The sequence below is a fragment of the Rhinopithecus roxellana genome, chromosome 14 (genome assembly GCF_007565055.1).
Source record: "Rhinopithecus roxellana isolate Shanxi Qingling chromosome 14, ASM756505v1, whole genome shotgun sequence".
In the NCBI taxonomy this organism is placed as follows: Eukaryota; Metazoa; Chordata; class Mammalia; order Primates; family Cercopithecidae; genus Rhinopithecus; species Rhinopithecus roxellana.
The window spans coordinates 37210939-37234205 of NC_044562.1; the positions used below are offsets into that span (position 1 = coordinate 37210939).

Sequence of the window (23267 nt, forward strand, 5' to 3'; positions counted from 1 at the left end):
GACCTGTTTGCAAAACTGTAAGCAATGATTCCGCCTTCTATATTTTAGGGAAAATATTTTACTCCTCTGATGACTTTGGAGATATCAGTAGGGGCTGATGAGAGAAGGGGTTGGGAACCTGGTTGTCAGTTCAGTTTATGTCTCAGTTGGTGTGTAAATCCGGATGTCTAGTTTTTCACTGTGTTTCTCCCAGCTGGCTTTCACTCAAGCATGATTATCATGATTTTTGTCCTCTGTTGACTCTACTCCTCCATCTTAGCTGTAGGAGAAATGGCTTGTACTTAGGGCAGGATTTAAAGGGATGCGCTGGCTGGCTCTCTCTTACTGGCCCAAATTGTGGCATTTGTGCTCTGGAAAGGCTGGTGGCTGTGAGGAAGACAGACCAGGCGCAGGAGACAGGGAGGCTGTTGCCCAAGTCCCAGAAATTGATCATGAACACCTGATGGAAGCAGCAGCTGTGAGGTCAGCCTGGATTTGAGAGCCAGTGCTCTCCAGGAAGCATGGCAACCCCACTTGGCCTGGGGCCTCCTTTCTCTACAGGCTCAGGCTTCTAGAATTGCCTCACACGCTGGAGGAAGCATGGCCAGCCTACTTGGCACAGGGCCTCCTTCCTCTGTGGTCTCAGGTGTTGCAGGAAGTCAGGGACCCCGAATGGAGGGACTGGCTGGAGCCACGGCAGAGAAACATAAATTGTGAATATTTCATGGACATTTACCAGTTCCCAAATAATACTTTCATAATTTCTTACGCCTGTCTTATGTTAATCTCTTCATCCTGTTATCTTCGTAAGCTGAGGATGTACATCACCTCAGGACCACTGTGATAATTGTGTTAACCGTACAAATTGATTGTAAAACGTGTGTTTCAAAAATATGAAATCAGCATACCTTGGAAAAGAACAGAATAACAACGATTTTAGGGAACAAGGGAAGACAACCATAAGATCTGACTGCCTGTGGGGTCAGGCAAAAAGAGCCATATTTTTCTTTTTGCAGAGAGCCTATAAATGGACGTGCAAGTAGGGAAGATATAGCTAAATTCTTTTCCTAGCAAGGATTAATACTCTGGGAAAGGAATGCATTCCTGAGGGGGAGGTCTATAAATGGCTGCTCTGGAAGTGTCTGTCTTATAAGGACTGAAATATGCCCTGGTCTCCTGCAGTACCCTCAGGCTTACTAGGGTGGGGAAAAACCCCACCCTGGTAAATTTGAAGTCAGACCAGTTCTCTGCTCTCCAACCCTGTTTTCTGTTGTTTAAAATGTTTATCAAGACAATACGTGCACCGCTGAACATAGACCCTTGTCAGTAATTCTGCTTTTGCCCTTTGCCTTGTGATCTTTGCTGGACCCTTATCAGGAGTTTCTGATTTCACCCTTGTCCTGTTTCCTCAGAAGCATGTGATCTTTGTTCTCCTTTTTGCCCTTTGAAGCATGTGATCTTTGTGACTTACTCCCTGTTCTTGCACCCCCTCACCTTTTGAAATCCTTAATAAAACTTGATGGCTTTAAGGCTCAGGTGGGGTCCTACCAATACGTGATGTCACCCGTGGCGGCCCAACTGTAAAATTCCTTTCTTTGTACTCTTTCTCTTTATTTCTCAGCCGGCTGACACTTATGGAAAATAGAAGAAACCTATGTTGAAATATTGGGGGCAGGTTCCCCCAATACTCAGGCTTTTGGAATTGGCTCACACTTTGGCCTTATTAGGCTGTAAAAACAGCTGTAACATATTTTAAACAGAGGAAAATCTTTTATCCTTTTTAATATACCCCTCTAACATTTTTTTCCAACTTTTATTTTAGATTCAAGGGTTACATATGCTGGTTTGTTACCTGGGTATATTGCATGATGCAGAGGTTTGGGATATGAATGATCCCATCACTGAGGCACTAAGCATAGTACCCAGCAATTAGTTTTTCAACCCCTGCCTTCCTCCCTCTCTCCTTCCCTCTAATAGTCCCCAGTTTCTATTACTGCCATCTTTACTTTGCCATTATTTAAAAAACAAAACTGATGATAGCAAAGAATTTAACAGATTTCTCCATAGTGAATAAATACAGAATTCTGAGGGTCAACTTTATACTTACACTTAGTATAGATACTGCTGAAAAGGACAAATGGTTCACGCTACTGTAGAGGTTTTTGAGAATGTCATGTGTGTTTTTAACCAAACTTGTTTGACTCTCAGCCCCTATACCAATGGGGGAGGAGGGAAATTCAACTTCAATAGTTTCTGTGCCATCCCTCACCTCCGCTGGGTCTCATAGAATCTGGAAGATTTTTGTGCCCCCAGAATATGAGGGGTGAGCCCCTACTCTCCTGTCCATCATAGTCAGTATGGCTCCCTTGACCCACAGCTCTTTGCTTCTGTTCTGTGTATCACAGGAGGTTTATTTCTTCCTCCTCCTCTTTATTCCACCTTCAAACCGAAATCTGTCTGCTGCCACACACACAAAAAGCAGTTATTGCTATGAGCAGAAAGCTGCCTGGCCTGCTCTGTTAATCATATGAGCAACCTTTCCCTTATTTTTGAAGTCCTCATCATCACTGAGGAGGCACTCTATAAATAATAATTTTCCTATTCACTTAGGCCAAGGGGAAGAAAAAAGAGATTAAATTTTTATGTCCCTGTTCATGACACAGCTAATAAGCTGTATCAGCTCTGGTTTTTTTTCTCTTCTTAATAGAGACAAGAAGGGTGTGAAAAGGTTATATAGTCCAATAAATGGTTTAAAGATTCCTCCCTACCTTCTTTATTTAGTATGCTTTCCCCACAATTACCCTGTGTTTGCATTTATATTATAGTTCAATTTGTAATTCAATCAACACATATTTGTTGGATTTCTTTCATGTGTGTGGTTCTGTGCTGAGTACTCTATTTTCTTTACAAATTCCACTTGAGAAATGCTAGCAAAGAATTTCATTCAAATGCCTCTGGGTGCAGAAGCACCTTTTTGGCTGCTACCACACCCTTTTGTCCCAACTGCTACTTTTACAAATGCACTGCTTAATGAAGAGGCTAAATGAGATGATTTGGACCAGAAACTAATGGCTTGAGAACCTAAAATATTGTGGGGTATTTTTTTTATCTCTCTCTCTCGATTGAACCTATTAACCAAATAATTATAAAATATCTACTTAGAGCTGTGTTGATACATTTTGAAGGAAATGTCATAATCAACATTATCAATGGTACCTTCCGCTCTTTAAAAAAGAAATTTAAAATTAAGAAAGTGGCCAGGCATGGTGGCTCATGCCTGAAATCCCAGAACGTTGGAAGGCTCAGGCAGGAGAATGACTTGAGGCCAGGAGTTTGAGACCAGCCTGGGCAACATAGTGAGACATGGTTCTACAAAAAAAGAAAAAAAAAAACAAAAAAGAGAGCCAGCCATGGTGATGTGTGCCTGTAGTCCTAGCTACTCAGGAGGCTAGGGTGGAAGGATCACTTGAGCCTAGGAGGATGCAGTGAGCTATGATTGTACCACTATACTCCAGCCTGGGTGACAGAGTATGACCCTGTCTCTTAAAAAAGAAACACAAATTAATTTTTTAAACTTAAACATATAGTTCTATGTTCTATCAGGGAAACTCCAGTGTTAAGGAACAAGACTATAGAATGTATCTTACCTTTGGTTCATTGGTTCCTTTGAGAAACTATAAATATTTCTTAAAAAAGTAAGAAGCTCTTAAAAGAACAAATGAGCTATGTTTTTATACAAATGGAACTATCAATTATTTGTAGATAAATGGCTATGAAAATCTGTTCTAATTTATTCAGGCAGTGTTTCCTGTTTTAAAAATGCTTGCATATTGGGCTAAACATTCGGCACTGGGAATATGAGGGTGGGCACTGTCTAAGGAGTTTATAGTGTCGTGACTTTTTGCTATAATATCAGTAAAATTTTTTAAATTTGTTTTTGATTATACTATAAATTCTGGGGTACATGTGCAGAACATGCAGGTTTGTTACAAAGCATACAGTGCCATGGTGGTTTGCTGCACTCGTCAATCTGTCATCTACATTAGGTATTTCTCCTAGTACTATCCTTCCCCCAGCTCCTCAAGCCCCGATAGGCCCTGGTGTGTGACATTCTCCTCCCTGTGTCCATGTGTTCTCATTGTTCAATTCCCACTTATGAGTGAGAACATGCAGTGTCTGGTTTTCTGTTCCTGTGTTAATTTGCTGAGAATGATGGTTTCCAGTTTCATCCATGTCCCTGCAAATCCATGTCTTTTTTCATGGCTGCATAGTATTCCATGATGTATATGTGCCACATTTTCTTTATCCAGTCTATCATTGATGGGCATTTGGGTTGGTTCCAAGTCTTTGCTGTTGTGAACAGTGCCACAATAAACATATGTGTGCATGTGTCTTTATAGTAGAATGGTTTATAATCCTTTGGGTATATACCCAGTAATGGGATTGCTGGATCAAATGGTATTTCTAGTTCTAGATCCTTGAGGAATCACCACACTGTCTGCCACAATGGTTGAACTAATTCACACTCTCACCAACAGTGTAAAAGCGATCCTATTTCCCCACATCATCTCCAGCATATGCTGTTTCCTGACTTTTTAATGATCGCCATTCTATCTGGGGTGAGATGGTATCTCATTGTGGTTTTGATTTGCATTTCTCTAGTGACCAGTGATGATGAGCTTTTTTTCATGTTTGTTGGCTGCATAAATGTCTTCTTTTGAGAAGTGTCTGTTCATATCCTTTGCCACTTTTTGATGGGGTTGTTTGCTTTTTTCTTCTAAATTTGTTTAAGTTCTTTGTAGATTCTGGCTATTAGCCCTTTGTCAGATGGATAGATTGCAAAAATTTTCTCCCATTCTGTAGGTTGCCTGTTCACTCTGATGATAGTTTCTTTTCCTGTGCAGAAGCTCTTTAGTTTAATTAGATCCCATTTGCCAATTTTGGCTTTTGTTGCCATTGCTTTTGGTGTTTTAGTCCTGAAGTCTTTGCCCATGCCTGTGTCCTGAATGGCATTGCCTAGATTTTCTTCTAGAGGTTTTATGGTTTTAGGTCTTATGTTTAAGTCTTTAATCCATCTTGAGTTAATTTTTGTATAAGGTGTAAGGAAAGGATTCAGTTTCAGCTTTCTGCATTTGGATAGTCAGTTTTCCCAACACCATTTATTAAATAGGGAGTCCTTTCCCCATTGCTTGTTTTTGTCAGGTTGGTCAAAGATCAGATGGTTGTAGATGTGTGCTGTTATTTCCGAGGCCTCTGTTCTGTTCCATTGTTCTATATATTTGCTTTGGTACCAGTACCATGCTGTTTTGGTTAATGTAGCCTTGTAGTATAGTTTGAAGTCAGGTAGCATGATGCCTTCAGCTTTGTTCTTTGTCATTTGTTTGTTTGTTTGTTTGTTTCCTTCTTCTTTTTTGTTGTATTTTTGGCTGTGTGGGTTCTTTTTTTTTGTTCCATATGAAATTTAAAGTAGTTGTTTCCAGTTCTGTGAAGAAAGTCAATGGTGACTTGATGGGAATAGCATTGACTCTATAAATTACTTTGGGAAGCATGGCCATTTTCACGATGTTGATTCTTCCTATCCATGAGCATGGAATGTTTTTCCATTTGTTTGCATCATCTCTTATTTCCTTGAGCAATGGTTGGCAGTTCTCCATGAAGAGGTCCTTCACATCCCTTATAAGTTGTATTCCAAAGTATTTTATTCTCTTTCTAGCAGTTGTGAATGGGAGTTCACTCATGATTTGGCTCTCTGTTTGTCTGTTATAGGTGTGTAGGAATGCTTGTGATTTTTGCACATTGATTTTTGTATCCTGAGACTTTGCTGAAGTTGCTTATCAGCTTAAGGAGATTTTGGGCTAAGACGTTGGGGTTTTCTAAATATACAATCATGTCATCTGCAAACAGAGACAATTAGACTTCCTCTTTTCCTAATTGAATACCCTTTATTTCTTTCTCTTGCCTGATTGCCCTGGCGAGAACTTCCAATACTGTGTTGAATAGGAGTGGTGAGAGAGGGCATCCTTGTCTTGTGCCAGTTTTCAAAGGGAATGCTTTCAGTTTTTGCTCATTCAGTATGTTATTGACTGTGGGTTTGTCATAAATAGCTCTTATTATTTTGAGATATGTTCCATCAATACCTAGTTTATTGAGAGCTTTTAGCATGACGGGCTGTTGAATTTTGTCAAAGGCCTTTTCTGCATCTATTGAGACAAATCATGTTGTGGTTTTTGTCATTGGTTCTGTTTATGTGATGGATTACATTTATTGATTTGCATATGTTGAACCTCAGTAAAAATTCAATGTTTCAATATTATTAGATACTTCAACTTTAAAGTCCTAGGGTTTTAAAGGGAGTGATGTAATAAAATTCCGGGGTGTTCATTTACTCACCTAATCACTGACATTTAAACAAACAAGCCTCTCACATTTTAACAACTACAACACCTTTCCTTGGCTCTACTTCTCACTCTAGTAACTACCTTCTTTCTTTTCATAGCTGCGTTTCCAAGAGCTTGCTATACTCACTCTTTTTGCTCTCTATCCACTCCTTTCTAATCTAACTTTCTACCAAAACAGTTCAAATGCTCCATAGACCCATTTTATCCAGCGTGTCCCTTCTTGAAACACTTTCTTCTCTTGCTTCCATACTTTACTGATTTTCTGTCAACTCCAGGATCTCTTTTGTAGATTCCTGTATGTTGCTGTTACATGTTAAAATTTCTCAAAGCTCAAGTTTGTGGCCCCCTTTTTTCCTCATATTCTAACCTTTACTGACGTAATCTCATTCACTTTTTTTTTTTTTTTTTTTTGAGGCGGAGTCTCGCTCTGTCACCTGGGCTGGAGTACTGTGGCCGGATCTCAGCTCACTGCAAGCTCCGCCTCCCGGGTTCACGCCATTCTCCTGCCTCAGCCTCCCGAGTAGCTGGGACTACAGGAGCCCACCACCATGCCTGGCTAGTTTTTTTTTTTTTTTGTATTTTTTAGTAGAGACGGGGTTTCACCGTGTTAGCCAGGATGGTCTCGATCTCCTGACCTCTTGATCTGCCCGTCTCGGCCTCCCAAAGTGCTGGGATTACAGGCTTGAGCCACCGCGCCCGGCCCTCATTCACTTCTATACCAACAACTCCTAAATTTACATTTCCTTCCCAGATTTCTCCTTTGAACTCCAGAGTATTGCATACTCTCCATCCCCACGAGGAAATCTCAAAGCCTCCTCTAACTCAACACATTTCAAATGGAATGATGATCTTCACTCCTCCATGCCTGGGTTTGATGTCTTGGTGAATGGCACTGTAACCCACTCACCTGCATAACACACAGACCTAGCAATTGGTTTTGAAACTCCCATCTCCTTAGCCCCCCACCCCATAGTACCCAGTACATTAACAATCCCTTATAAATCTCTCTCAGATCTACCTATAATCTCTGCATCTGTGCTAACACCATCCTAATCCAAGTTAACATCTTTTCCTGCCTGAACTACTGTGTAACCACCTAACTGGCTTTGTGCAGCCCTCTTTTCTAGCTCAGTCTGTGCTTCCCACTGCAACCAGAATAAATGCAAGTATTATCAAGCTGCTTAGATGCCTAAAGCCCTTTTAATTAGTAAGCATTACTTGTAGCTGAAAGATCATAATCTGACTGCCTCTCCAGCCCCATCTTGCATCAGGCTCCTCGCTTGCTTCCTCTATGCCTGGTATAATTTCAGTACCTTTAATGTGTCCCATTCCTAGCACAGCTGTTCACCTTGTTCGACATGCTTCTCCCTCTGTCCTCCTCAGGTTGCCTAGGCAACTCCTATTCAACTGACTGGATGTAAGGTCATTTCCTCACAGAAGCCTTCGCTGGCCCTCAGACTAAGTCAAATTTCCTTTTTCTGTACTTTCATAGCACTCGCTATTTCATAAAAACGATTGTTCACTTATATGTACATATTTGGTTGTATAATGATTTGATTAATATTTATCTTGCCTACTACTCTATTTAATGAGGGCAAGGACTGTATTTATTATTCTTACCGTTTCATCCTCAAAGCCTATTGCAGTGCCTGGCACACAGTAGGCACTTTCTAAAAGTCTGCTGACTGAATAAACAGAGGAAATGCACAAATGAAGGGCAGAGGTCATAGTAACTTGCCCAGGGTCAAGATGGCAAGGCTGAGACTAGAGTTTCCAGTCCAGATCACCAACCTTCTGAACAAATATCTGGTCCTAAATTTTGTTCTAAATCATTGGAACCAAAGCAACGTCACAACTCAAGTCCAATTTCTCGGCCTACCGTTTTCTACAGATGGCATTTACTCAGCAATGGAATGTTGTAAGTATAGTAATTTTTCTTTTTTCCATGAAACATGTGTTATCTTCTTGCTCTGTTTTGAAGGGATATTATGATAAACGATGCCACTATTTAAAACTTGTAAAGCTTCTTGGAATTCTCAGAAAAAGTACAAGATATAGGTCAAAAAGAGTAATTTTGTCTCTCACAAAAGAATTTTCTGTTCAAAAAATGCTGTTAACTTGAAAAAGGGGTATCTCCCAAAGAACATTCTAATAGGTGGGATAATGATCATCATATTTCTAGCTGCTATGTATATCCCTTCCCTTAAAAGTAAAAAAGGAGAAAATCACTTTGCTGGGTGGAAGCGCTTTGTGTGTTTTATAAAATCCCCATAAAATATTTAGTGGTTCAAGGAGTGGCTGCCGCATTTCTAAGGCAAATAGCTTATCCCTGAAAAAGCTTGAGGATCTGACTCTCAAGAGTCTTTGTGCTCTGGATGAATAAGAAATCATTATTTTTGAACTTCCCTGCTCACGTCAGTGACTTCCACCTGCACCCAATCCATTGGTTATAAGTACCCATGAATCCGCCTTGCCAATTACAGGCAGGATTACCTAGGAGGACCAGGCAAAACCAAACTCCTGGTAAGCTTTATTAGCCTTTTCTATGATGTGTCTCAGTTTCCATTTCACACCTTGGAGTGGAAGACAATCTCTACTCACACTGTTGTGGTATGTGTCTGTCTGTCTCAGATGTGTGTGTAAGGTGTATTTCTCAGCTCAGGGTATCTGAAGTAATTTCTTTTCTTTTTTTTTTTTAAGACTGCTGTCTTAAGGCTTAAAAGTAATTTAAGGTTTTGTTTTCTGTTATTATTTTAACAATTGCAGTTTCTTTGGAGACAACAAAGTACTTTTTATTCAAAGAGGAAAGAGGCATACTAAGACTTTCTATGTTATGTTCATACTTGTTTTGCTTATCACTGTATAACATTCTCATCATGATGGGCTACTTTAAGCTAATCAGCTGGATTTTGGGGTCCTCATTTAGAAGTCAATCTGGAAAAAACACGGCTGTAAAACGTAGATGAACCAGTATGCCATTTCTCCTTCTTTGTCTGCCTTTACAGATGTTTTCTCTTTCTCTCTCCCTTCCCTGACTATCTCTCTCAAAGATCATTGACAGCTCCCCCATGCCCTCTTTCACTCAGCTTCACTCCACCATGACCAGAGCATCTCTCCTGCTACTATGTGTTGCTCTGGTGCTGCTTTGGCATGTGAATGGAGCCACACTAAGAAACAAAGACAAATGGAAGCCACTCAACAACCCCAGAAACAGAGATCTGGTAAGAACACACCTGGGGCCTGGGTTTCAGGATAGAACTAATGCCTCTTTGGATTTATGCACACAGCATTCTGTTTTCCAGAGCATAGTGGAAAGGGGGCTACCAAGGGTTGAGAAGATTCTCCAACAGGATTGGACCACAGTTTTACTACCCTAGTGGTTGGCAACCTATTGTTTCTCTGGCCAGTTTACATTTGTTTCTGTAAAGAGAAACAAATTTATATTTAGAAACAATCTTATACACACAGAGTGCATTTCATTTGTAACTGATCTTATATACACATTGACTTTGTAGCCTTGACTTCTAATACATATACAAAACCAAGAGTGTAACAGGGAATTGCTCATGCATAGCTTAGATTGAACTGATGATAAAACAAATTATCACGTAACTAGCAATTGCCAAGCTCAATGGCAAAAACTGAAAGTTGGCCCTGCATGGATATCAATTTGCTGGGCATATTTTCAACATATTCTATAAAATAGAATTCAAAAAATCAGTAAACATTCTCTTTAAAAAATATGCCAAATACAATAAACATGTTGACATGACTATTTTGAAATATGGTTTTTCTAAAGTGAATGATGTGAAATATAAAAACATAGGATTAAAATAAACTGAGATAAAAGACCAGCAGGATTTGTTTTCTGGTCACAGCTGCTGACCAAAACAGGATCTGGTCCAGACAGGATAAAATGAAAACACTGGGTGAAACCAGCAGACCGCGACAAAAGTGATCCTGACCTGGTCTCATTGCTCATTAGGATATGCTACTCCCCTTGGTGCCATGACAGTTTACAAATATCATGGCAATGACCTGGAAGCTACCACTCCTTTCCATGGCAATGACCCAAAAGTTACCACCTCTTTCCTAGAAAGCTCTAAATAACCCCCTTCTATTTGCATTAACCCATTCCTTAATTTGCATATATTCAAAAATGGATAAAAACACAGTTGCTAAGAACCTGTATGTTGTCAACTCTGGGTGCACTACCTGTGAGTTAGCCTTGTTCTGGCAGGAGCAGTACCTTTCAATAAAAGATTGTTACCACAGTCAGCCTGCCCTTAAATTCTTTTCTGAGCAAAGCCAAGAACCCTCCTGGGCTAAGCCCCAGTTTGGGAGTTTGCCTGTCCTGCATCAAAGCAAGTAGCACTTTGCACATCTTCTGTGTTCATTTCCTAATGGAAATCTGAAAAGAAACCATCGAAGAAGGCAGTGACAGAGATCTCATCTTAAGGAAGAGGAGATACTGAGCTGCTTATTATGGAGTTCATTTTCATCTTTGACCTTAGTACTCAGATAGTTCACAATGAATCTTTCGACTGTGGTGCTGTTCCATAGTCTTCCTTCAATTTTCACAAAAAATGGTGAATTATTTTGGTTAGGGTTGAGATATCAGAAAGAAGGTACAGGGGAGGGGAGGAGAAGTATTTGAAGCATGTACTTGTATTTCTGGATTTTGATTTCCAACCTCTTGCCTCTTAGATTAGCCTTAAAGTCAATTCAGGGGAAAAATAGAGGGAAAAAAAATCACCTTTATTTTTGGTGTTTCATTTATGTCTGGCATTGACCATTTTCTTTCTCTCTTTAGTTTTTCAGAAGCCTTCAGGCATATTTTAAGGGCAGAGGTCTTGATCTTGGAACATTTCCAAATCCTTTCCCCACGAATGAGAATCCTAGACCTCTCTCTTTCCAATCAGAACTTACTGCTTCTGCATCTGCAGATTATGAAGAGCAGAAAAACTCCTTTCACAATTATCTCAAAGGCTGAAAGTTTCTTCTGAGCTCAGGTAAAAGTTGGCCCTTTATTCGCAGGATCTGTCTAAACATACAAGTCAGCCATAAAGTAGATATTTTGAAAGTATTTATTTGAAAAAATAATTTTATTTCCTCATAGGAATAAGTGCTCAGTTCTGCTTATACTCCTCACTGTTAAGTATTTGGATTTGGTTCAGGTATTTTACAGTCTTGTTTTAAAAAGAAATGGCAGTTTTTATTTTTTAAGCATAGTTATCCAGGCAGAGACATATTAAAATAATAGAATTATCTCTCTTAATAGGATTATTAAATTAATAACATGGCCACACTCTTACCTGTATCTTTTTCCAGACCAAGTGATATAGCTAAGTTATGTGGAAAATCTACATAAAGACATATGTCAAATTGAGTTGTTGGATTAGATGGGAGTTAAAAATTAAAAGAATGGTTCTTTGGGGGACAAAGTATTATGCATATATTTGAACTTGAACTTCCTCACCTATAGAAAGAAAAGGTTGACTATTAGTAAGGACGGCATTTTTCTTATAGAAAAAACTTGAAAATTTATTAAGATTTGAATTGCATTACTTTTTTTGTTGTTGTTGAGGTGGAGCCTCACCCCGTCACCCAGGCTGGGGTGCAATGGTGCGATCTTGGCTCACTGCAACCTCCGCCTCCCGGGTTCAAAGGATTCTTCTGCCTCAGCTTCCTGAGTAGCTGGGATTACAGGTGCCCGCCACCATGCCCAGATAAATTTTTTAATTTTTTTAGTAGAGACGGGGTTTCACCATGTTGGCCAGGCTGGTCTCGAACTCCTGACCTCGTGATCCACCCACCTCAGCCTCCCAAAGTGCTGTAATTACAGGCATGAGCCAGCACGCCCAGAGAATTTCGTTACTCTTATTACTTTAGCATTCCTATCAAACCAACGCCGACCATTTAAAAAGAACAAGTATGACTGGCCAGGCACGGTGGCTCACGCCTTTAATCCCAGCACTTTGGGGGGCCAAGGCGGAAGGATCACGGGGTTAGGAAATCGAGACCATCCTGGCTAACATAGTGAAACCTCATCTGTACTAAAAACACAAAAAATTAGCCGGGCGTAGTAGGGGGCGCCTTTAGTCCCAGCTGCTCAGGAAGCTGAGGCAGGAGAATGGCGTGAACCCGGGAGGCGGAGCTTGCAGTGAGTGGACATGGCGCCACTGCACTCCAGCCTGGGCAACAGAGCAAGACTCCGTCTCAAAAAAATAAAAAAAAATAAAAAAAAATTAAAAAAAAAAAAAAGAACAAGTATGGTGAATTCCAAGCAAATACATTATGATTTCAATCCATTAGCTTTTTGTTTAGCTGAATGATAAAGGGAATGGAATCATAATTAAAATCTTTTCCCGTTCTCCCACAAGTGTAATTTTGAAATTCTGAGGAAGCATGTCTTTCTTGTGCTTCATGGTGTTTGTGAAAGGGTTTTCATTATTAGTTCTTTTAAATGTGATGATTAAAAAATAATGATTGCTATTCTTAAAAGAACGTATAACTTAGCATGTGGAATATGCCCTTGGATATTGTTCTAAAATGAGAAAATAAAATAGAAGAAACAGTAAGATGTTAATGAAGTTTTCTCTTGACTATTGTTTACACTTAGGCCTTAGGGTATCAGAGAATAGTTATTAATAGCATACCACCTCTCTTAGTAAAAGGCAGATAAATTGCTTGTAAGCCTCAGCTTGTTCATCTGTAAATTGCAGATACTAGTTTCTACCTTACAGAAAGTATCATAGAAAATATCAAATAAATACTTTCATGTGAGCATGGAATGAGTTAATATTTAAGGGCAGGAAACTGATAAAGCACTCAGTTGGTGGTATCCTAAAAGAACAGGAATTATTCACCTTTATGAAAAAAACAAAACAAAACACAAAGCTTCTGATTTGGAGTATATTTCATAATTATGAGCTCTATGTTCCTTACATCTCTGGTGAGCAAATGAAGAAGAAAAGAGTTTTCATTCAAATATGTTGATCTGGGGGTCGTTGGTTTGACTGTGTAGTCTTCAGTTTCTATTTAATTGTAACGTTGTCTTGTTCTTTCAGGTGTCTGGCTGTTGTAAAACTACAGATGAAGCCTCTCATTAGAAAAATTCAACCACTGTCATAGCTAAACTTTCGTGGAGTTTCTTTCCCCCTCACTTTTATTTTTCAGTTTGTAATGATTTTATTCCACATTTCCATATTTACATACAAATCGCTGGAACTATGATTTCTATGCATATTTATGGAGTGTTTTTCCTGTACAACCATAAATATTGATGTAGAGCAGTGCATGTATTTGTAGGAGTTACAAAAACATCACAAACTGAAAAAAGATTATAATCTAAATTAGATGTTTCTTTAAGCTTGTTTTTAAAACTTGTCTTTTATTATCTTTTATCAACCAATTTTTTTTTAAAGGGACATGCTCACTTTTAGTATAGTAAAATTCTTTATATGTGATAGGGGGTTGGGTTTAAAATTTGTCTTCCTTTCCTAAAAAGAAGATGCATTCCCATGTTCAGCATACACTACTAAAAGACCTCACAGTTTTAGTTTCATAAGAAATGAGGGCAAGTGATAAACAGCCACAATTAAGTTAAAATGGAAGCAAACAACCACAACAAACATGGGATTCTAGAAGTTGTCAATGACTCTGAAGATGCTCTTTGCCAGAATATTCAGAGGTGGACATTGTGCCACATCAAATATTCTAGCAATGCCCCAGCCCTTGCTCTCATACACAACCTCTTCAGGAAGGAAAAGTAGAAACAGGTGATTTCCTCTCTTTCCAACCAGCCCCTGCCCTCCTTACTCTAGCTCATGCTGAGTTATTCTGATTCCCATATTCACATTTGGAATAGCTGCTTTTCCTGTATCTTTATAGATAGCTGCATCATCTTCTCTATGATTCCTGCAAAAGGAATGTTGCACTAAAATGCAACATTGTCCTAACATTAGTCTGTGCATTTCAAAATAGTTGACTGTGGCTTTTTTTTTTTTTTGGTGGATTATTGATATTGTATATGAAGAATAAAATATTTGTGCAAGAACAGATTTTGTGTCTGGTTTAAGATGTTCTATTGTAATTAGTCATATATGAGTCTGTTTCCCCTGAAGAGTCATGAGGTCTTTGTGAGCAGAGACCATATCTAATTCACTTATATTTCCCCAGCACCTAGTACGATGCCTAGCATGGAGCAATTGTTCAATAGATACTTGTTGAATTGAAATAAACATGTGCTATTCATCCAGTCTTCACACAGTAATGGAAGGTGCTTTTAGTTAATGTCAAAACTTTTTTTCTTGCCATTTAAAAAATGTTAAGTAATTCTTGATGAGCTATTCCTTATAAAAGTATAGCTTATTGGTATAAATGGTAGAGTGGTAGGGAGTTTTTCACCTCTGTCGAGTTCCAAGTACTAGTGGTTGGTTTTCCCTTTCTTAATACTGTCCCTGCTCTGGGTGTTAAGACCTCCACAAAGGGAATACTTACCAGTTTCAGGGCATTGAAAAGGAAGGACATCCACATGGGACATTTAGCTATGAGCTCGCAAAGTTTCAGGGCACGGGCATTCATCCTTCAGCTGGAATTTTTTTCTTTTTCTTTTTTTTTGAGATGGAGTCTCACTCTGTCGCCCAGGCTGGAGTGTACTGGCACGATCTCGGCTCACTGCAACCTATGCCTCCTGGGTTCAAGTGATTCTCGTGCCTCAGCCTCCCTAGTAGCTGAGATTACAGGCTTCTGCCACCACGCCTGGCTAATTTTTGTATTTTTAGTTGGGGGGGGGGCGGGTTTCACCATATTGGTCAGGCTGGTCAACATCGTGAAACCCTGTCTCTTGTAAAAATACAAAAATGAGCTGTGCGTGGTGGCTCACGCCTGTAGTCCCAACTACTCGGGAGTCTGAGGCAGGAGAATCACTTGAACCCGGGAGATGGAGGTTGCGGTGAGCCGAGATCGTGCCACTACACTCCAGTCTGGCGACAGAGCGAGACTCCGTCTCAAACAAACAAACAAACAAACAAAACCCCAAAACCTCCCTACACACATTTCTAAAATTCACTAGGGAAATGATTTTGCTCTTGGCCGAGAACTACCGCCAGAACATAGATGAAGTGTATGTAGTGTTTGTTCCAATGCAAATGATGTTCTGCAGGTGTTTTAGGCTCTGGAGGAGTCTCTGATACTTCCCTATATAGGTCCCTGGCAATCTCTCAACACTGAAAGGAGCCTCTGCTCCTCTTCAGTGAGTGTCTCATTCCCCAGCACTTGGCCTATTGTCCTCTGTCCCAGATCTAGGGTGGCCAAGAACTGTTAAGAGTGTGAGCTTTTATCCTACTTGCAAGCTACACACTAGCTTTTTACACTTTTATCAAACTTGGCAGATACATGAGACATCTTATGTCTGAGACAACTGACTTTCTTACTGATGGCATGGCAGGTAGTGACATGAGTTTTACATTTACATCAGTTTTCCTTACTCCCCAAGTATCAAGGGGGCCATGTGAATGTGCGTCCAGGGGTATGCTGTGCACAAGTGGGTTTGTGCCAAAGCTGAGGAACTCCAAACTTAGGAAATCCCCACTCTTCTAATGGCACTGCTAGCAAACACGCCCAAACTTTGCCCAGAGGGAAACATTTATTATACTGTTCGGAAAAAAAATGTGTTCCCTGCCCAAGAAAGAGACAATAGCTCCACCTTTCAAGGCTGTTTGATTCGAAAACAGCCTTGAAAAGCTAGCCTAGAACAAAGGTATCACAAGCTTTTTCAGAACAATTAATAAAGCCATGGAAAAATAGTCTCCTACATAGGGTCCCAGCCCATCCTGGCTCTTTTCCCTGGCAAGAAGAAAGAATGTATGCTTTTAATTATATGGTCATGGTAAAAATGCAATGTTCTGCTTCCTCCAGACTTTCCATTTTGATTTTCAAAACAAGCCTGAGTGTATTTTTATTATGGCCATAACCATTCCACTTCATCTCAAGGTAATGTGGATACCTCTGACTCATCAGGAGACAAATCTCTCCCAAGGAAGTAGGGGAAAGAAAAACAGAAAGATTGAAATTTCAAGATATGTTGCAACAGTCTGACTGCTAAAATAACTTTCATGTCATTAAGGTGTTCCATAGGCAAAAAAACCACACACACAAAACAAACAAAAAAACCACCCTCCTACCCCTTGTTCACTGCTTCCTGTTCTTCATAATATGAATCTATATCTCCAGAATTGTTATTCCCATATTCCGGATAGCCAACAATAAGACAAGATAGTCTAAGTCATCTGGGTCTTAGGAGAGTATTCTCCTTATAGGTAACCATCCCTCCTCACTTGATTTCTCTTCTTTTCCCCTAGGAGAGTTAGGACTCAAGATTCCTAAATTCCTCTTAGACACAGTTCCTCCACTGTCTGGAAAAATTTAGGGGAGAATTTCCCTGTAAGTGGTTTAAGTGGATTGCTTTAACATACTCCACCCTGCTCACCTTCCATATTTTATACCCAGGTAGGACTCTGAGGATCCTTCCTCATGAGAAAGGGAATGACTTCCAGCTGCGAGATATTTTTTTTTCTCACCTGGCAGTCCTGTCCTTGCAGGTCCTGGCCTCTCATTCTCCCATCCTTCTGCTGTTTATCCTTGCCAGGATTGTCATAAAGATGGCTAGGTGATACTCTCCCCGTAACTTGTCTTTAACCTTAGCTTCATATTGAGCTTCATTTCCCTACTCCAGCTACCTTGCCCCAGGTTCCAAAGGCACTTTCAGTTCCATCCAATACAATTCACAAATGTGTTTTCAGCACAAATTATTAGGCCATACAGTAGGGTTTACAATGATGCATCAGGGCTGTTGTCAAGATGTTTACAGCTAGTGTCTCTAGAATTGGACAAATAGATAATTATAATATAAGGGAAAATATAAATCACAGGAGTGTGTAGAAGTTGAAAAACCATACCATTCAGAGGAGGCAGTATATTATAGTTCCAAGCATGGGACCTGGAGTCAGAAACCAGGGTTCAAATCCTGGCTCTACTACTTTTTAGAGACAATAGCATTAGGAATAACACCTACTGAGAAGGAAGGATTATTTTTAGAAATGTATGTAATATGTATAAAACAGTAGATGGCCTATATATTTATTATACACTAATACGGGCAACAGTGTGTAGTAACCATACTAAGTATTTGGTTCTTTCTGAAAGTTTGCTGTTAGGAAAGGAAGAAAACTTGGGTGGGAGACGTGTAACAGGAAGCCCAGGTGAACGCGTTTACAGACTGAGAAGGTGCTTGAGGAAAGGGAGAGTTTGAGGATTTCGGGTGGGAGCAGGGCGCGGGTGAGGGAGAAATGGCGGGAGTGAAATTTAAAGCATACATTGGGGAAGGATTTTAGCTTTCTGTGGCAGGGGAAAACTGGAGAGTGAAACATGCACGTGGCAGAGTAAATGGTTCAATTAAGAAAAAAATATCACACAGCAGTGACCAAGCTAATTTAAAGAACCTTCAGGAAAGAAAAAGGATTGGGAGAGGCCAGGCGCGGTGGCTCACGCCTGTAATCCCAGCACTTTGGGAGGCCGAGGCGGGCGGATCACGAGGTCAGGAGATCGTAGACCATCCTGGCTAACACGGTGAAACCCCGTCTCTACTAAAAATACAAAAAATTATCCAGGCGTGGTGGCGGGCGCCTGTAGTCCCAGCTTCTCGGGAGGCTGAGGCAGGAAAATCGCTTGAACCCGGGAGACGGATGTTGCAGTGAGCCGAGATCGCGCCACTGCACTCCAGCCTGGGCGACAGAGCGAGACTCCGTCTAAAAAAAAAAAAATGGATTGGGAGAATGAAACTAACACTTCGTGAAGAATTGAGGGAAATCACCCAGCTTAAAGAGAATATGTTTAAAGCGCTTTTTTTTTTTTTTTTTTTTGAGCTATCTAATAACCCAAACCGATGGCTGAGAGCGTCGGCCGACCGAGTCTGCAAGGGGCGCGCCTCCTATATATAGGTCCCGGCCTGGCGCCTACGCGGAACCTGAGTGCTGCGGCTGCGGCGCAGACCCGGCGGGTTTCGCGGAAGGACGCCGGTTCCTTGTTCGCTGGCCCTGGCAAGAAAGCGTCTGGCGAGCGCTGCTCTTCCGGTTCTCTGTCCCGGTTCCTGGGGTTGCACGGACAGACCCTGCAAACATGTCAGGGTTCAGTCCGGAACTCATCGACTACTTGGAAGGGAAAATCTCCTTCGAGGAGTTCGAACGGCGGAGAGAAGAGAGAAAAACCCGCGAGAAGAAAGTGAGGCGATGCTAGGCCTCGGTGCCCTTCACTCTCGTTGCCCGAATACACTTAGGTGTCGGGGACCCAGACGACCGCTTTCACCGTGGTGGGGGCGGGCTGGGAACTTTCAGCAGCTTCTTCCTTATCTTACCGAAACTCCGGTTTTCACCCCTCATCCCTGTGCTAAAATCCTTAAAACGTTTTCGCTCACCGAAAACCTTTCGTCTTGGTGGTAACCTCTTCTTTTTCCCCCAATACTACGTTTTTATTTCAGGGTAGCTTAACGCTGGTAAGTTAAATGAGAGGTGGGGAGAAGAGTTTGGAGTTACAGTCTCAGGTTCTAGTCCTAGCTTTGCCACTAAGTCGTTTTGTGACGGTGGGTGGGTAGCTCACCTTTCTTCTTTAGGCCCCAGTGTCTCCTTTTCTGAACTGGAACGATTGAGCTCCTGTTTTTGAGGAGTCTCCCACTGGTGTGAAGTAATAGTTCATGAAAAAGTACTGTCCGATAAGAAGATAATCTTTACCCATACCTTTTTCCCCCATACTTAGAAATATCTGAACTTTTTGTATCTTCTTGCTTACTTCAAGTCCAAGAGAAAATAAAAGTAATGAAACCTTTTTAAGTTCGCTGGCAGATTCTTTTTTTTTTTTTTTTTTTTTCAGATAGAGTTTTGCTCTTGTTGCCCTGGCTGGAGTGCAGTAGCACGATCTCGGCTCACTGCAACTTCGGCCTTCTGGTTTCAAGCCATTCGCCTGCCTCAGCCTCCCGAGTAGCTGGGACTACAGGCGCCTGCCACCACGCCTGGCTAATTTTTATATTTTTGGTAGAGATGGGGTTTCACCATGTTGGCCAGGATGGTCTCAAACTCCTGACCACGTGTTCCACCCTCCTCCGCTTCCCAAAGTGCTGGGATTACTGTGCCTGGCCGGCAGATTCTTTAATAATTCATGCGACTAGTATGGACTCATCTTTTCATTTATTTTATTTTATTTTATTTTCAGAGTTTCGCTGTGTCACCCAGGCTGGAGTGCAGTGATGCGATCTCGGCTCACTGCAACTTTCGCCTCCTGGATTTAAGCAGTCCTCCTACCTCAGCCATCAAGTAGCTGGGACCACAGGTGTGAGCCATCACACTCTGCTAATTTTTATATTTTTTGTAGAGACGGGGTTTCTCCACGTTGCTCAGGCGGGTCTCAAATTCCTGAGCTCAAGGGTTCCGCCTGTCTTGGCCTCCCAAAGTAGTTGGATTACAGGCGTGAGCCACCAAGTCATCTTTTATTTAAAATATTAGGATACAATGTGTTCATTAATGAAATTATTAAGATTTTTTAATTTTAGTTTTACAAATGACAGATTGAAGGGTAAGATCTAAGTACTTTGAAATGCTTTGACAGTATTCAAACTTAGATTCCACCTACTGTGTATGTGTTCACAGCTCAAGTTTTGTAGGACTAGAAAATGAGGCAAATGCCCTATTCTATAAACTGCCAACCCATGGTCACAGAATGCCTGAGTGGCGAAGCTAGGACTAGAACCAGATACTCTGTGGCTGGGGAGAGCTAAGTCTGCATTATTTTTTGGAATCATTAATTAATTTCCAATCACAGAGTCTTCAGGAAAAAGGAAAGTTATCAGCTGAAGAAAATCCCGATGACTCTGAAGTTCCATCGTCATCAGGAATTAACTCTACCAAATCCCAAGACAAAGATGTCAGTGAAGGTATGTTAAAATTATGTGCTTCCTGCAATGAATGTTTGGAGTATGTGAGCAGAGTAATTTAGTGAAACATTGTATTTTCATTGCAGTGATTCTCTGTTGTTGATTATGTGGTTTATCAGGAGCAGAATGCTTGGTTGTGTAGTAGGTGCCCAATAAATATTTGTTGAGTTATTGAATACCTTGATGGTTATTTTTTGTGAGCTCTGGTGTTGGAAAAGTGTTTTAAATTGACATCAGTATTTGGGTGCTTTTTAAGATTATTTTTTAAATTGGCCCTCTCATTTGGTAACTGAACACTTCCAGACTATAGTCCCTCAAATTATAATAAATTACACTTCGATATAAAGTGGTTTCCAAACCACTGCTTTAGTTACAGGGAGAAAAGATAGAAATGTTAGTGTGGAAGGCATGTTGGTTGCCCTCATGGAACTTCACACACAGCACAGTGTCTTGGTAGGCTACATCATTCTAGCATCCAGTTCTCAGCTTTGCATGTCCAGATACTAAATTTGGTTAGTGCACCCAGAGTCATTAAACTCATTGTAGCTTAATTAACTACTAAGCAAATTTATTAATTTTCAGTGATTGATACCCTTTTCCAGGGATCAGAATGCTGATAATATCTCAGGGTATCCATTTACTACCATATCAAGTTAACTGGGATGCTAAACTCAATTAGAATGTAGCTTCATGTATAGGGTCTGATAACAGCAGTCTAGTTCTAGGGTTTAGAAGTACAGTTTGGTTCTTTTCCCTCGAAACAAATAAGCATTCACACAGAGAACAGACAGTCATAGCATGGGCAGAAAACAAACAAGATTTGTTCTTATCTGCCTGGACCACGTGGGGAAAAAGGGGGAAAGAGGAGGGAAAACTGGGGGTTATGATTTCTTATTCTGCCAGGAAAGTGGGGTGGAAAAGGCAGCTGATAAAAAGGAATGAGAGCATGTCCTTTGCAGGGACATGGATGGCATTGGAAGCCGTTATCCTCAGCAAACCAGCACAGGAACAGAAGACCAAATACCGCATGTTCTCACTTACAAGTGGTTGCTGAATGATGAGAACACGGACAAAAGGGGGTGAGGAAACAACAGACACTGGGGCCTTTCGGAGTAGGGGTGTTGCGGGAGGGAGAGCATCAGGAAGAACAGCTGATAGATGCTGGGCTTAATATCTAGGTGATTGGATGATCTGTGCAGCAAATCACCATGGTACATGTTTACCTATGTAACAAACCTGCACATCCTGCACATGTACCCCTGAACTTAAAAGATGAAGAAAAAAAGGCAGCTGACTGAAGTTGTTCTCACGATTTGTGGTTCCTTCCTTATCTGCTGAGGGGAAGAGCTGCTCTTCTGTCCTCAGGTGTTTGAATTGCTACTATAGCAGCAGGCACAAGTGGGTGCTTGTCAGTCCTGTTTAAAGCTGCTCCCAAAAGCTAGCCATCAGGCCCTAAAAAAGGAGTGAACTGAGTCCAATTCAGGCTCACCATGAGCAGTGAGGCCCACAAGGACTGGCTGGCTTCAGCTCAGATAATCTCATCCATCCTTTTAAGATGTGAAGCTCCTAATTTCCTAGTAAGGAATTGTCCCAGGACTCTACCAAGACTCTTGGTGAGTATGAGCGTGTATTCAGAGCAGAAGGGGTCAGTTTTGAACAAGCTTTGGCAGTCAGCTAATTGAACTATATGGCCACTAATCGTTCCTTTTCCCCTGGGCAGTACTAAATACACCACTAAATTTTTGCTCTTCACACCGTTCTTACACACTGTGAAGATAGGATCTTCTTTTAATTTCATTTTCAATTCATTTGCTGATATATTAAACTATAATTTTTATATATTGACTTTGTGTTCAGCAACCTTGCTAAATTAATTTATTCTTACAGTTTGTATGTAGATTTGTTTTGGGTCTCCTTTGTATATAATCATGTCATCTGTGACCTGATAATTTTATTTTTTCCTTGCCTGCTTTTTTTTTTTGAGATGGAGTCTTGCTCTGTCGCCCAGGCTGGAGTGCAGTGGTGCCATGTCCACTCACTGCAAGCTCTGCCTCCCGGATTCACGCCATTCTCCTGCCTCAGTCTCCCGAGTAGCTGAGACTACAGACACCCGCCATGATGCCCGGCTAATTTTTTGTATTTTTAGTAGAGACGGGGTTTCACCGTGTTGGCCAGGATGGTCTCAATCTCCTGACCTCATGATCTGCCCGCCTCGGCCTCCCAAAGGCTGGGATTATAGGCGTTGAGTCACCGCGCCCGGCTTTCCTTGCCATCTTTATGCCTTTTGTTTCTTATTACATTGGCTAGGACCTCCAGTAAAATGTTGAATGGAAGTGGTGGTAGTAGGCAACTTTGTCTCATTCTTAGTAACGTGCAATAATTCACCATTAGCTGTGTTTGTGGAAAATTTTTGTAGATACTCTTCATGAAATAAAAGATATTATTCCCTTTCATTTTTAGTTGACTAAGAATTTTTATTAGGAATGGGTATTGGATTTTATCAAATGCTTCTTTGTATTAGAATGGATCATACGATTGCTCTTTTGTTCCTCTGATAAATTTTACATGTTTCTTTTCATCTTTATTTTGAATATTCGGAATTCTTGAATATGATCCTTATGACTTCAAAATAATATTTATTACTCAGAACATGTAGCTTTTAAAATCTGTTCTTCATTAAACATTGATTATCTCATTTAGACATCATCTTTGGCATTTGAAGCATTTCACATAAGTAAGTATGTATAAGAGTTTTTGAACATAGGCCGGGTGCAGTGGTTCACGCCTGTAATCCCAGCACTTTGGGGGGCTGAGGTGGGTGGATCACTTGAGGCCAGGAGTTCAAGACCAACCTGACCAACATGGCAAAACCCCGTCTCTACTAAAAATACAAAAATTAGCTGGGT

The 23267-nt window shown here is 40.8% G+C and overlaps 2 protein-coding genes across 2 annotated transcripts in view; both read left to right on the forward strand.

The window, feature by feature from the left end:
- The first annotated feature begins 301 nt into the window (after positions 1–301).
- Positions 302–13556, forward strand: C14H2orf66 (chromosome 14 C2orf66 homolog). Its single transcript, XM_010381614.2, has 4 exons — positions 302–457; positions 9428–9598; positions 11191–11389; positions 13448–13556. Exons 1-3 carry the CDS (start codon positions 302–304, stop codon positions 11368–11370), a joined length of 507 nt encoding a protein of 168 aa, XP_010379916.2. The 3' UTR covers positions 11371–11389; positions 13448–13556.
- Positions 13557–18378: 4822 nt separating this feature from the next.
- GTF3C3 (general transcription factor IIIC subunit 3) overlaps positions 18379–23267 on the forward strand; it is a 34381-nt gene continuing 29492 nt past the window's right edge. Inside the window, exons 1-2 of the mRNA XM_010381613.2 lie at positions 18379–18659; positions 20250–20361. Of these exons, the coding sequence (XP_010379915.1) occupies positions 18558–18659; positions 20250–20361 (214 nt within the window). The 5' untranslated portion in view covers positions 18379–18557. The remainder of the gene's footprint in view (positions 18660–20249; positions 20362–23267) is intronic.